The 15,454-nt window shown below is 43.3% G+C and overlaps 1 protein-coding gene across 1 annotated transcript in view; it reads left to right on the plus strand.

Annotated features, from left to right (window-relative positions):
- LOC130356247 (uromodulin-like) overlaps window positions 1–15,454 on the plus strand; it is a 93,041-nt gene that overhangs the window by 66,132 nt on the left and 11,455 nt on the right. Inside the window, exons 4-5 of the mRNA XM_056557484.1 lie at window positions 11,916–12,073; window positions 12,168–12,416. Of these exons, the coding sequence (XP_056413459.1) occupies window positions 11,916–12,073; window positions 12,168–12,416 (407 nt within the window). The remainder of the gene's footprint in view (window positions 1–11,915; window positions 12,074–12,167; window positions 12,417–15,454) is intronic.

Genomic DNA, 15,454 nt, shown 5'->3' on the forward strand with positions numbered 1-15,454 from the left:
ACAAGTACGTAAAAGTCACAACAATTGTAAAATATGCTATTAAATTAATAACATGATACTTAATAATTCAGCTATACCCTATGTATAAAGTGCTAGCACAGAAGAAAAACAAGATCCCACATATGCAGAGGAGGTATGAATCCCGGACATAAACAAACAAGTTCTTCTACTGCACCAGCACTTTGGATGAAGAAAAATATAAAGGTTGCAATAAATAACTAAATAAGAATTCAAGTTACTAAAGCAGGTAGGCAGTGAATAAGCATTAAAAAAGCTATAGGGGAAAAAATGTAATATGTTAAAAAAAAAAACAGATAAAAGCAAGGAAAAATGGAGACAGAGATTTTCATTGTCAAAGAGAGTAAAACTAACCAAAAAATGTTTTAGTAAAAAAAGGTTAAAATTAAAAGCGTTGGCTCTTTAAAAAGTAATAAGGAAAGAGCAAATATATATTAAACACATTCTTCTCCACTGTATTTACAGAGGAAAATGAAATGGCAGGTAAAATACTGCAGAATAAGGTAAATTCCCCAGTACAGGTCACCTGTCTAACCCAGGAAGAAGTACAGTGCCGCCTACAAAAAATCTAAATAGACAAAATCACTAGGTCCAGATGGCATTAACCCCTGTTCTAAGGGAGTTAAGTAATGTAATAGACGGACCCCTATTTCTAATATTTAACCCCTTAAGGACACATGACGTTCTCATACGTCTCCATGTCCGAGTCCTTAAGGACACATGACGTATGAGAACGTCATGTGTTTTGCCGGCCCCCCGCAACCATCTGGAGCGGAGCCGGCGCCCGATGCCTGCTGAAATCGATCAGCAGGCATCGGGGCATATCGCCCAGGGGGGTCATGATGACCCCCCATGTCGGCGATCGCGGCGCATCGCTCGTCAATTCAGACGAGCGATGCGCTGCGATTCCGTTCCCCGCCGCTCGCCGGGCGGGGATCGGAGCCGGATGTCTGCTGATTTCTATCAGCAGACATCCCGGCAGTGTGCCGGAGGAGGTCCGGAGGACCTCCTTTACCGGCGATCGCTGCAGGACGCCGGTAACTACTAACCGGCGTTCTGCAGCGGTTCCAGGTCATCAGGGTCACGTGTGACCCTGTGACCTGGATATAGATGGTGACTGGTGGTGTAGTATACACCACCAATCACCATCCATGCTGTACTGGGGGCTGGCATTGTGGCCACCCCCTCAGTACAGTTGTGATTGGGTGGCCAAAGTGGCCACACCAATCACATAGTAATGGGAGGGGATCTGGTGGGCTAGGAGCACGTTGCTCCGTTCTGCCCACCATTCCACAGAGATCTGGTGTGCAGGACGGAGCCCCGTGCTGCCCACCATCCCCTCAGTAAAAAAAAAGTGCCCCTTGCCCCCTTTCTGTGGCCCCTTGGCACAGAAATCCCAGGGATAGCTTTAGATTAGGTAGGGACAGGTTAGGGTTAAAAAAAAAAAATAGTTTTTAATTTTTTTTTTTTCGGCGTACCTCAGTGGGTGTCCGTGGGTCCGTAGCACCTTTAGCTGCGTGACCCCGGCCCTGCTGGGTCGCTGCGGTCTGCCGTCAGCCTTTTTTTTTGGCGCAGATCTTTTTTTTTTTTTTTTTTTCACTAAGCGTGTGTGCGGACCCTCTTAGTTATAAAAGAGCGGTCCGCCACCGTTTGTTAAAGCCCACCCGCCGCTGATCAGTCCCGTAGTACTGATCAGCGTTTTTTTTTTGTGGTGCCGGCGCTTTTTTTCGGGTTTTCTAGCGTGTTTTTGCACCCATAGGCGGTCCGTGCCACCAGTAGCAGGCGTGTACTGTGTGGCCGGACCGTACCTGTGTGTGCGGCGTGCCTCACCGCTGTCAGTGATTTATCACTGATCAGCTTTTTTTTTGTGGTAAAGGCACCTTTTTCGGTTAACGCGGATTTTTTTTTGAACCCATAGGCGGTCCGTGCCACCAGTAGCAGGCGTGTACTGTGTGGACGGACCGTACCTGTGTGTGCAGCCTGTCCCACCGCTGTCGGTGATTTATCACTGATCAGCGTTTTTTTTTTTGGTTCAGGCGGGTGCATTTTTTTCGGGGTAAAGCGTTTTTTTATTTATTTTTTCGGGTTTTTTGTGTGGGGGTCTGTGAACAAGCCACCAGCCACTGTCCTGGGCTGAGTGGCTGGACCCCCCACTGACTTCTGCGCCCCCTGCCGCCACAAGCGCTAATCAGTGCGCACACCACTGATTAGATAAACGCTTATTTTTTTGGTGCAGGGTTTTTTTTTGCGCTAGAAGTCCCCCTTTTTTTTAAAAGTCCCTTTTTATTTTATATTTTTTTTCTGTTAGGGCGGGTTAGTTTAGTTAGGTTAGGCTAGGGCGGGTTAGGGAGGTAGTATCGCACCACACCACACGCAGCACACACACCAATAAAGTTTTCCCCCCCACACACACACATACCCGTATCCCCATTAGAGTAGGGAAATGGCCCGCAGAGTGTTTTCGGCGGAGGAGGCATATGACCTAATTGCCTCTGACTCTGAAAGCATCTCAGAGGACGATGAAGACCCCACCTTCCTTATTTCATCGTCCTCCTCATCATCTAGTTCAGATGATGAGCCACCAAGGCGGCGAACTCGCCGCCATGCGGTGCCGCAAACCTCCTCTGTCCTTGAGCCTGTGCCCCATGCTAGTATGAGTCCCCCTGGCGCTCATACTAGTGAAGCCCCCCTGCCAAGGTCACTGGTACCTCGTACCGGAGAACTTGACTGGGCTGAGCCAGCGGACCACAAGCCCGTGATTCCTGAGTTTGTTGGCGACTCTGGAATCAAAATTAACATCGCCGGGTTCACTGAAAAGGACTTTTTCGGTCATTTTTTCAGTGACGACTTTGTTAATTTGATGGTTACACAGACGAATCTGTACGCCCAACAGTTCGTCGCCGCTAACCCGGGCTCACTTTTAGCTAGACCCGGCGGCTGGACTCCAGTCGATGCAGCCGAAATGAGGACCTTTTGGGGCCTTGCGCTGCATATGGGTATAGTTAAAAAACCCTGTGTCAGGCAATATTGGAGTGGGGACGTCTTTTACCAGACACCCCTCTACAGTATGGCCATGACACGTTCCCGGTTCGAGGCCATTCGGAGATGTTTGCATTATGCTGATAATGCGGCATGTCCCCCCCGAACTGATCCCGCGTATGACCGCCTGTATAAAATCAGGCCGGTCATCAATCACTTCGGGGCCAGATTTTGGGAGGCCTATGTCCCGGGGCGGGAGGTCTCTATTGATGAGTCGCTCATCAGCTTCAAGGGGAGACTCAGCTTCCGGCAATACATCCCGACCAAGCGAGCGCGGTATGGCGTGAAGATGTATAAACTTTGCGAGAGTACCTCCGGGTACACTTGCAAGTTTATGGTGTATGAGGGACGAGATTCCCGCATTGAACCCCCAGATTGTTCCCCCACTCTGGGTGTTAGCGGGAAAATCGTTTGGGGCCTTTTGCACCCATTGCTAGATAAAGGTTACCACCTTTACGTGGATAACTTTTATACTAGTATCCCTCTCTTTTCATCCCTCGCCGCCAGATCCACGGTCGCTTGTGGGACAGTCCGGAAGAATCAAAGAGGCCTTCCGCCCCATCATTCCCTACATGCTCCTATCCCCCGGGGTGAGTCCCGTGCCTTTTCCCATGAGAACCTGTTGTTGGTCCGGTATAAGGACAAGAGGGATGTCCTTATGCTCACCACAATTCATGGGAATGGCAGCACCCCTGTCCCTGTGCGAGGTACCGCGGGACCGGTCCTCAAGCCCGATTGTATTCTGGACTACAATCGGTATATGGGGGGAGTTGATCTTTCTGATCAAGTCCTCAAGCCATATAATGCCATGCGGAAAACACGCGTATGGTATAAAAAGGTTGCGGTCTACATGGTACAGGTTGCCATGTACAACTCTTTTATACTGTACCAGAACGCTGGCAACACAGGGACATACCTGGAGTACCAAGAGGTAGTTCTAAAGGCCCTCATCTATGGTGATCGCCAAAGAGCGGGTCAGAGCACCTCTGGAACTTTAGGTCCCCGGATCGTCCCCGGCCAACACTTTCCAGGTGTGATCCCCAACACTGGAAGGTCGGGACGAACCCAGAAAAGATGCAGAGTGTGTCACAGGAAGGGGAGACGGAGGGACACCACCACTCAGTGTGACACTTGCCCCGATCATCCGGGCCTCTGCATAGGCTGCTTCAGGGAGTATCACACTTCCATGGAGTACTAAATTTTCCATCCTTTGCCCTAAATTTCATTCCCCAGAATTCGGCTCCAATGTACCAGTCCAGGGTACATTATCTTCCAAATTTTATACCAAAATACCCTACCCCCAAAAAATCAAACCCAAAACCTCTTTCCCAATGCCCCTCATAATATCTTTGTCCCCCAAAAATGGGTCATGGGACACAGAGTCAACAGCATTGGAGGTTTGCAGTTGCCTCAAATGCGCAACGCTCTCTCTCTCCACCTGAGCGGGTTGTGCATTTGAGGTAACAGAATAGGGACGGCCCCACATATCCCCTTCCCAGAATGATGATTCAGAGTATAGGGTTTGGGGCGGGCATCATTTTTACTTTTGGCTGTACTCTGGGTCATCATTCTGGGAAAATAATTGGCATATCAGTTCTAAAATTGCAATTTTTTTCCCCCCCATAGTACACTTCATCCATTCCTGGAAAATAAATGAAGGGAACACCCGTCTGTTCCAAATCTCCACTTCACCCTATACACCTTCCTTAGGGGGTGTACTGTTTGTAATAGGCTCACATGTGGGTGTTCCTTTCTTGTATTTTCCTCTGAATGTATGTAACTGTTAGGTCCGTAACAAACATCCGCCTCAAATGCGAAGAGTTCTCGCTGAGCTCTGTCGTATTTCCAGGCGACAATTCGGAGTCACATGTTAGTTGTTCCCAGAAAAATGAAGCAGAGTATAGGTTGAAAATTGCAATATTCAAAAGCTACCCTTCATCCATTCCTGGAAAATAAATTTAGGAAACACCTGTGCATTAAAAATGTCCTCTTTACCCCTATACCCAATCCTCAGGGTGGGTACTTTCTGTAATGGTGCCACATGTGGGTGTTTCATTTTTGTATTTTCCTCGGAATGTATGTAACCGTCAGCTACTGATATGCCAAAGGTCACAAATACAAAGTGACCTCTATGACTTCTGAGCCTTGTTGTGCGCCCGTCCAGCACGTTACCCCATATGTGGATGTATTTTTATAGTCAGGGGGAAAAGCCCTCCAAAATGTGTAACCCAATTCCTCATATTACCCCTTGTGAAAATGTTAATAATTGGGTAACCCCAGCATTTTACTGTAAAAAAATCAAATTTTTCAATTTATGGCCCACTTTTCAAAAAACCTGTGAGGTGTAAGTACTCACTGTAACACTGTTACGTTCCCCAAGGGGTCTAGTTTCCAAAATGTATGCCATGTTTTTTGTTTTTTTTTACTGTCCTGGCACCATAGGGGCTTCCGAAATGCGGCATGTCCCCAGAGCAAAATTTGTAACTCCTCTTCTGAGACCTGTAGTGCGCCAGCAGAGCACTTTTCACCCCCATATGGGGCGTTTTCTGAATCAGGAGAAATTGGGCTTCCAATTTTGGGGGGTATTTTCTGCTTTAACCCTTTGTAAAAATGTAAAATTTTTGGGAAACCAAGCTTTTTTGGTAAAATGTATTCTTTTTTTTTTGCATATGCCAAAGTCGTGAAACCCCTGTGGGGTATTAAGGTTCACTTTACCCCTTGTTACGTTCCCCAAGGGGTCTAGTTTCCAAAATGGTATGCCATGTGTTTTTTTTTTGCTGTCCTGGCACCATAAGGGCTTCCTAAAAGAGGCATGCCCCCAGAGCAAAATTTGCTTCAAAAAAGCCAAATGTGACTCCTTCTCTTCTGGGACCTGTAGTGCGCCAACAGAGCACTTTTCACCCCCATATGGGGTGTTTTCTGAATCGGGAGAAATTGGGCTTCAAATTTTGGGGGGTATTTTCTGCTTTAACCCTTTGTAAAAATGTTAAATTTTTGGGAAACCAAGCATTTTTGGTAAAATTTATTCTTTTTTTTTTGCATATGCCAAAGTCGTGAAACCCTTGTGGGGTATTAAGGTTCACTTTACCCCTTGTTACGTTCCCCAAGGGGTCTAGTTTCCAAAATGGTATGCCATGTGTTTTTTTTTTGCTGTCCTGGCACCATAGGGGCTTCCTAAATGAGGCATGCCCCCAGAGCAAAATTTGCTTCAAAAAAGCCAAATGTGACTCCTTCTCTTCTGGGACCTGTAGTGCGCCAGCAGAGCACTTTTCACCCCCATATGGGGTGTTTTCTGAATCGGGAGAAATTGGGCTTCAAATTTTGGGGGGTATTTTCTGCTTTAACCCTTTGTAAAAATGTAAAATTTTTGGGAAATCAAGCATTTTTGGTAAAATTTATTCTTTTTTTTTTGCATATGCCAAAGTCGTGAAACCCCTGTGGGGTATTAAGGTTCACTTTACCCCTTGTTACGTTCCCCAAGGAGTCTAGTTTCCAAAATGGTATGCCATGTGTTTTTTTTTTGCTGTCCTGGCACCATAGGGGCTTCCTAAATGAGGCATGCTCCCAGAGCAAAATTTGCTTCAAAAAAGCCAAATGTGACTCCTTCTCTTCTGGGACCTGTAGTGCACCAGCAGAGCACTTTTCACCCCCATATGGGGTGTTTTCTGAATCGGGAGAAATTGGGCTTCAAATTTTGGGGGGTATTTTCTGCTTTAACCCTTTGTAAAAATGTAAAATTTTTGGGAAACCAAGCATTTTTGGTAAAATGTATTCTTTTTTTTTTGCATATGCCAAAGTCGTGAAACCCCTGTGGGGTATTAAGGTTCACTTTACCCCTTGTTACGTTCCCCAAGGGGTCTAGTTTCCAAAATGGTATGCCATGTGTTTTTTTTTTGCTGTCCTGGCACCATAGGGGCTTCCTAAATGAGGCATGCCCCCAGAGCAAAATTTGCTTCAAAAAAGCCAAATGTGACTCCTTCTCTTCTGGGACCTGTAGTGCGCCAGCAGAGCACTTTTCACCCCCATATGGGGTGTTTTCTGAATCGGGAGAAATTGGGCTTCAAATTTTGGGGAGTATTTTCTGCTTTAACCCTTTGTAAAAATGTAAAATTTTTGGGAAACCAAGCATTTTTGGTAAAATTTATTCTTTTTTTTTTGCATATGCCAAAGTCGTGAAACCCCTGTGGGGTATTAAGGTTCACTTTACCCCTTTTTACGTTCCCCAAGGGGTCTAGTTTCCAAAATGGTATGCCATGTGTTTTTTTTTTGCTGTCCTGGCACCATAGGGGCTTCCTAAATGAGGCATGCCCCCAGAGCAAAATTTGCTTCAAAAAAGCCAAATGTGACTCCTTCTCTTCTGGGACCTGTAGTGCGCCAGCAGAGCACTTTTCACCCCCATATGGGGTGTTTTCTGAATCGGGAGAAATTGGGCTTCAAATTTTGGGGGGTATTTTCTGCTTTAACCCTTTGTAAAAATGTAAAATTTTTGGGAAATCAAGCATTTTTGGTCAAATTTATTCTTTTTTTTTTTTGCATATGCCAAAGTCGTGAAACCCCTGTGGGATATTAAGGTTCACTTTACCCCTTGTTACGTTCCCCAAGGGGTCTAGTTTCCAAAATGGTATGCCATGTGTTTTTTTTTGCTGTCCTGGCACCATAGGGGCTTCCTAAAAGAGGCATGCCCCCAGAGCAAAATTTGCTTCAAAAAAGCCAAATGTGACTCCTTCTCTTCTGGGACCTGTAGTGCGCCAGCAGAGCACTTTTCACCCCCATATGGGGTGTTTCCTGAATCGGGAGAAATTGGGCTTCAAATTTTGGTGGGTATTTTCTGCTTTAACCCTTTGTAAAAATGTAAAATTTTTGGGAAACCAAGCATTTTTGGTAAAATTTATTCTTTTTTTTTTGCATATGCCAAAGTCGTGAAACCCCTGTGGGGTATTAAGGTTCACTTTACCCCTTGTTACGTTCCCCAAGGGGTCTAGTTTCCAAAATGGTATGCCATGTGTTTTTTTTTTTGCTGTCCTGGCACCATAGGGGCTTCCTAAATGAGGCATGCCCCCAGAGCAAAATTTGCTTCAAAAAAGCCAAATGTGACTCCTTCTCTTCTGGGACCTGTAGTGCGCCAGCAGAGCACTTTTCACCCCCATATGGGGTGTTTTCTGAATCGGGAGAAATTGGGCTTCAAATTTTGGGGGGTATTTTCTGCTTTAACCCTTTGTAAAAATGTAAAATTTTTGGGAAACCAAGCATTTTTGGTAAAATTTATTCTTTTTTTTTTTGCATATGCCAAAGTCGTGAAACCCCTGTGGGGTATTAAGGTTCACTTTACCCCTTGTTACGTTCCCCAAGGGGTCTAGTTTCCAAAATGGTATGCCATGTGTTTTTTTTTGCTGTCCTGGCACCATAGGGGCTTCCTAAAAGAGGCATGCCCCCAGAGCAAAATTTGCTTCAAAAAAGCCAAATGTGACTCCTTCTCTTCTGGGACCTGTAGTGCGCCAGCAGAGCACTTTTCACCCCCATATGGGGTGTTTTCTGAATCGGGAGAAATTGGGCTTCAAATTTTGGGGGGTATTTTCTGCTTTAACCCTTTGTAAAAATGTAAAATTTTTGGGAAATCAAGCATTTTTGGTAAAATGTATTCTTTTTTTTTTGCATATGCCAAAGTCGTGAAACCCCTGTGGGGTATTAAGGTTCACTTTACCCCTTGTTACGTTCCCCAAGGGGTCTAGTTTCCAAAATGGTATGCCATGTGTTTTTTTTTGCTGTCCTGGCACCATAGGGGCTTCCTAAAAGAGGCATGCCCCCAGAGCAAAATTTGCTTCAAAAAAGCCAAATGTGACTCCTTCTCTTCTGGGACCTGTAGTGCGCCAGCAGAGCACTTTTCACCCCCATATGGGGTGTTTTCTGAATCGGGAGAAATTGGGCTTCAAATATTGGTGGGTATTTTCTGCTTTAACCCTTTGTAAAAATTTAAAATTTTTGGGAAACCAAGCATTTTTGGTAAAATGTATTCTTTTTTTTTTGCATATGCCAAAGTCGTGAAACCCCTGTGGGGTATTAAGGTTCACTTTACCCCTTGTTACGTTCCCCAAGGGGTCTAGTTTCCAAAATGGTATGCCATGTGTTTTTTTTTGCTGTCCTGGCACCATAGGGGCTTCCTAAAAGAGGCATGCCCCCAGAGCAAAATTTGCTTCAAAAAAGCCAAATGTGACTCCTTCTCTTCTGGGACCTGTAGTGCGCCAACAGAGCACTTTTCACCCCCATATGGGGTGTTTTCTGAATCGGGAGAAATTGGGCTTCAAATTTTGGGGGGTATTTTCTGCTTTAACCCTTTGTAAAAATGTCAAATTTTTGGGAAACCAAGCTTTTTTGGTAAAATGTATTCTTTTTTTTTTGCATATGCCAAAGTCGTGAAACCCCTGTGGGGTATTAAGGTTCACTTTACCCCTTGTTACGTTCCCCAAGGGGTCTAGTTTCCAAAATGGTATGCCATGTGTTTTTTTTTTTGCTGTCCTGGCACCATAGGGGCTTCCTAAATGAGGCATGCCCCCAGAGCAAAATTTGCTTCAAAAAAGCCAAATGTGACTCCTTCTCTTCTGGGACCTGTAGTGCGCCAGCAGAGCACTTTTCACCCCCATATGGGGTGTTTTCTGAATCGGGAGAAATTGGGCTTCAAATTTTGGGGGGTATTTTCGGATTTAACCCTTTGTAAAAATGTAAAATTTTTGGGAAACCAAGCATTTTAGATTTTTTTTTTTTTTTTTTTTACATTTGCAAAAGTTGTGAAACCCCTGTGGGGTATTAAGGCTCACTTAATTCCTTGTTATGTTCCTCAAGGGGTCTAGTTTCCAAAATGGTATGGCATGTGGGCGGTTTTAGCTGTTCTGGCACCATAGGGGCTTCCTAAATGCAACATGCCCCCCAAAAACCATTTCAGAAAAATATACTCTCCAAAATCCCCTTGTCGCTCCTTCGCTTCTGAGCCTTCTACTGCGCCCGCCGAACAATTAACATAGACATATGAGGTATGTGCTTACTCGAGAGGAATTGGGCTACAAACACAAGTAAAAATTTTCTCCTTTTACCCCTTGCAAACATAAAAAAATTGGGTCTACAAGAACATGCGAGTGTAAAAAATGAAGATTTTGAATTTTCTCCTTCACTTTGCTGCTATTCCTGTGAAACACCTAAAGGGTTAACATACTTACTGAATGTCATTTTGAATACTTTGGGGGGTGTAGTTTTTATAATGGGGTCATTTATGGTGTATTTCTAATATGAAGACCCTTCAAATCCACTTCAAACCTGAACTGGTCCCTGAAAAATATTGAGTTTGAAAATTTTGTGAAAATTTGGAAAATTGCTGCTGAACTTTGAAGCCCTCTGGTGTCTTCCAAAAGTAAAAACTCGTCAATTTTATGATGCAATCATAAAGTAGACATATTGTATATGTGAATAAAAAATAAATTTATTTTGAATATCCATTTTCCTTACAAGCAGAGAGCTTCAAAGTTAGAAAAATGCAAAATTTTCAATTTTTTCGTCAAATTTTGGGATTTTTCACCAAGAAATGATGCAAGTTACCATAAAATTTTACCACTATGTTAAAGTAGAATATGTCACGAAAAAACAATCTCGGAATCAGAATGATAACTAAAAGCATTCCAGAGTTATTAATGTTTAAAGTGACAGTGGTCAGAATTGCAAAAAACGCTCCGGTCCTTAAGGTATAAAATGGCCTGGTCCTTAAGGGGTTAAGGACTCTATAGTGACAAGGTCTGTTCCCTAGGGCTGGAGCACAGCATTTGTGGTTCCAATATTCAAAAAGAGGCCAAAATGGAAATATAGGCCTTGTTGTATGTAAATTGTTTAAAGAGTAGCTCCCGCCATTCTTTTTTTCTTTCTGTCCCTGCCTATTGTCCATCTGTCCCTAACCCCCTCCCTGCCTTAATTTTTTTTTACTATGTTAGAAATGGCTTTTTGTCTACCTGGTAGTGTGCTCACTTACCAGGCAGACTTCGCCAGCAGGCACGATGTCACTGATGCCTGCAGGGGGCCAACTTCGGCCCTTAGCTCATCTATACAGGGTGCCTCCAGCTGTTTCACCATTACAACTCCCAGCTTTCCCTGACATCTATTGGCTATCAGGGCATGCTGGGAGTTGTAGTGATCAAACAACTGGAGGCATCCTGTGTTGAAAACAATATCTTTGTTACGGCTGTGCAACCCCCTACCACCCCGAACCGGGCAACCCGCTCCCCCGACCCCGCCGTGCAACCAGCTCCCCCCACCTCGAAAAAGACATATCTAAGTGCAGGAGTGGAGTGCAGGACATAGCAGCAACGGGGCGTGTATGCAGGGAGGCGGGGCCAGCGTGCGAGCCAATGCACGCATACTCTGTGTTCTCAGCGCTCGCTCAGGCTGACTGAATTTGGATCAATTGCCCCGACGGCATTGGTCCTAATTCAGTCGTGACGTCACGCCAGGCTGCAGCCAGCCACTAGGAGAGAGACCCCTAGTGGCTGGTTTTCAAATGTAAAATGAACTATTTTAAACAAAAAAAAATAATAATTAAACTATATTAGAGATATGTTGTAGTACATAAGTACTACAACATATCAACAACAAAAAAAGGTTGTGACAGTGCCAAATTAAGGGTCTTCTAAAAGAAGCTATATTAGAATATAGAAAAAACACTCATCAGATATGTGTCATGGATGTAAAAATCTGATGTGTGAACATACCCTAACAGTGAAATACTTTAAACACTGGTTTATGTATATGTCATCCAATAAACAACATGTTTACAGGTTGGTTCACTTAATTTTCATCATGATTCATTTTTATTTTACTTGCAGAAAAATTTGACCCATGTCACTTTCGGAAATAGCATTAATATTCCTGGACAGAGCACAAATGGAGTTATCCAAAATGGAAATATTAGTATTCAGTTCTCCTGCACCTACAATATTAGCATGCAGACTTCCCTCTACACAGTGATTAAACCAGTCATGACGTATGTATACCCACAAGATGGAGTATCATAGTATTATGGAAACAATTTGAATGGTGTAACTTTACGTGTTATGTATATTTCCTGACTCTAACAGAACACAGAATCTGGACACAGGTGGCACTGGAGGTGACGGCACCACTACACTTGCAGCCTATGTGAACCCTTCATACACTGAGCCCTTGCAAGAGTCACAGCAGCAACAATTACCAGTTGGATCTACTCTCTATTTTGGGATGAGCACAAAGTTCCCTGACCCTGCTTTTGTTCTTAGGGTAACACAATGCTTTGCTACTCCTACTAGTGATGGCACTGGTTCAATAAAAGTACAGCTTATTCAAGGCGGGTAAGAAATTGCTCTGAATATACAATGACAATTTATAGAATGCATGAAAATATTTAATGAGCACAGTCACTTCGAAAATAGTTCAGTGTTCAGACCCTGACCAACCGAATGCTTAGCGCGTTCTCTCTCTGCGCTCTGCCTCGAGACAAACAGATATTGTAAGTCTTTGTGACTGTCTCTGGCACAGAAAGCGGGGAAAGAAGCGCTCAGTCGTGTGCGTCCTAGTGGTCGCTCAGCGTTTGAACATACAACCTATGAAAACTCTCTAGGACATGTCAAAACTTAATAAAGCAACAGGTGCACTTTAAGACCTCACTGCTACTTATAAATCATTATGTTGAGATAAAACTAACATGCTCGTTTTCTCATAAAATGTACGGTGCGACCAAACAAAATATTGGGGGTGGGTGGAAATTGAAAAGAAACCCACAATTTAGCATTTTTTACAGTGTACGCTTTACAGTAAAAATGACATTTCAACTTTATTCTGTGGTTCAGTACAATTAAAATGATACCCATGTTTATAGTTTTTTTTAATTATTATTATTATTGTACTATTATTATACTGCTTTTTAACCCCTTAACGACAATAGACATAAATGTACATTTACGTCATGGACATGACCGTGAGCACCGGACCAGTGCTCGCATCATGCACGGCAGGTCCTGGCTGCTGTCAGCAGCCAGGGACCCACAGGTAATGGCGGACATCAGCGTTCACGACGATGTCCGACCATTAATACCTCAGATGCCGTGATCAAAACAGATCACGGCATCTGCAGCACTTTAAATGGATGAGCGGATCGCCCGCAGCGCTGCCGTGGGCATCCGATGATCCATAATGGCGGACGGAGGTCCCCTCACCTACCTCTCTGTCTTTCTCCAGGGGTCTTCTTGTCTGAGATCGAGCAGAAGATCGCCAATAATACTGATCAGTGCTATGCCCTATGCATAGCACTGTTCAGTATCTGCAGTCAAGTGATTGCAATAAACAGTCCCCTATGAAGATATAAAAAGTGTAAATAAATTAAAAAAAAGGGTAAAAAAAAAATAAAAAATTTGAACAATCCCCATCCCCCAATAAAAATGTAAAACGTCCCTTTTTCCCATTTTACCCCAAAAAAGCGTGAAAAAAAACTTATTAATAAACATATTTGGTATTGCTGCATGCGTAAATGTTCGAACTATCAAAATAAATGTTAATTATCCTGTATGGTGAATGGAGTAAACGTAAAATAAAAGGCCCAAAATTGCTGCTTTTTCCGTCACATGTTCCCAAAAATGTTTTTTATAAAAAATGTATTTAAAGTTTTATATACGAAAATTTGATATCAATAAAAATTACAGATCATGGCGCAAAAAAATGAGCCCTCATATGGCCACTTATACGGAAAAATACAAGTTATAGGTTGTCAAAATAGAGGGATTTTAAACGTACTCATTTGGTTAAAAAGTTTGCGATTTTTTTAAATCGGTACAATAATAGCAAAGTATGTAATCATGGGTATCATTTTAATCGTACTGACCCAAAGAATAAAGAACATTTGTGTAATATGTAGAGCATGAAAACAAAACTTCCCAAATTTGTTAAATTGTGGTTTTCTTTTCAATTTCGCCAAATAGTATTTTTATGGTTGCGCCATACATTTTATGGTAAAATGAGTGATGTCACTACAAAGGACAACTGGTCGCGCAAAAAACAGGCCCTCATAATCGTCTGTGGATGAAAATATAAGAGTTATGATTTTTAGAAGGTGAGGAGGAAAAAAACTAAAATGCTAAAATAAAATTGGCCTGGTCCTTGAGGCCAAAATGGGCTTGGTCCTCAAGGGGTTAAAAAAGTCAAACTTTTATAACAAAATATCTATGTTTAAAATTGCTGTATTCTGACCCCTATCATTTTTTTGATTTTTCCATATACAGAGATATTTATTTATTGCGGCATGATCAGTAATTTTTATCAGTACCAACTTTGCACATATATGACTTTTTGATCACTTTTTATTCAATTTTTCCTGGGCAGTAATGTGACAAAAATTATTTGAATTTGGTATTTGTTTACTTTTACACCATTTACTGTATGGGATCATAACCATCATGTTTTAATAGGTTGGAAATTTTTCTATAAGTGGCGATACTACATTTTTTTTTTCTTTTTTGAGAAGAGGTGGTGGTTTTCATTTTTAGCAGGGGAGGGGCTTGTGTGTGTGTTTTATTATTTTAGTTACACTTTTTAACCCCTTAAGGACTCAGACCCTTTTGGCCTCAAGGACTCAGACAATTTAATTTTTACGTTTTCATTTTTTCCTCCTCGCCTTCTAAAAATCATAACTCTTTTATATGTTCATCCACAGACTAGTATGAGGGCTTGTTTTTTGCGCGACCAGTTGTCCTTTGTAATGACATAACTCATTATATCATAAAATGTATGGCGCAACCAAAAAACTCTATTTTTGTGGGGAAATTAAAACGAAAAACGCAATTTTGCTAATTTTGGAAGGTTTCGTTTTCACGTCGTACAATTTATGGTAAAAATGATATGTGTACTTTATTCTGAGGGTCAATACGATTAAAATGATACCCATTATTATATACTTTTCTATTATTGCTGCACTTAAAAAAAATCACAAACTTTTAAACCAAATTAGTACGTGTTACGCCTAGCGCTCCGGGTCCCCGCTCCTCCCCGGAGCGCTCACGGCGTCTTTCTCCCTGCAGCGCCCCGGTCAGTCCCGCTGACCGGGAGCGCTGCACTGTCATGGCCGTTGGGGATGCGATTCGCACAGCGGGACGCGCCCGCTCGCGAATCGCATCCCAGGTCACTTACCCGTCCCGGTCCCCTGCTGTCATGTGCTGGCGCGCGCGGCTCCGCTCTCTAGGGCGCGCGCGCGCCAGCTCTCTGAGACTTAAAGGGCCAGTGCACCAATGATTGGTGCCTGGCCCAATTAGCTTAATTGGCTCCCACCTGCTCCCAGACTATATCTGCTCACTGCCCCTGCACTCCCTGGCCGGATCTTGTTGCCTTGTGCCAGTGAAAG

The sequence above is a fragment of the Hyla sarda genome, chromosome 2 (assembly GCF_029499605.1).
Source record: "Hyla sarda isolate aHylSar1 chromosome 2, aHylSar1.hap1, whole genome shotgun sequence".
NCBI lineage: Eukaryota > Metazoa > Chordata > Amphibia > Anura > Hylidae > Hyla > Hyla sarda.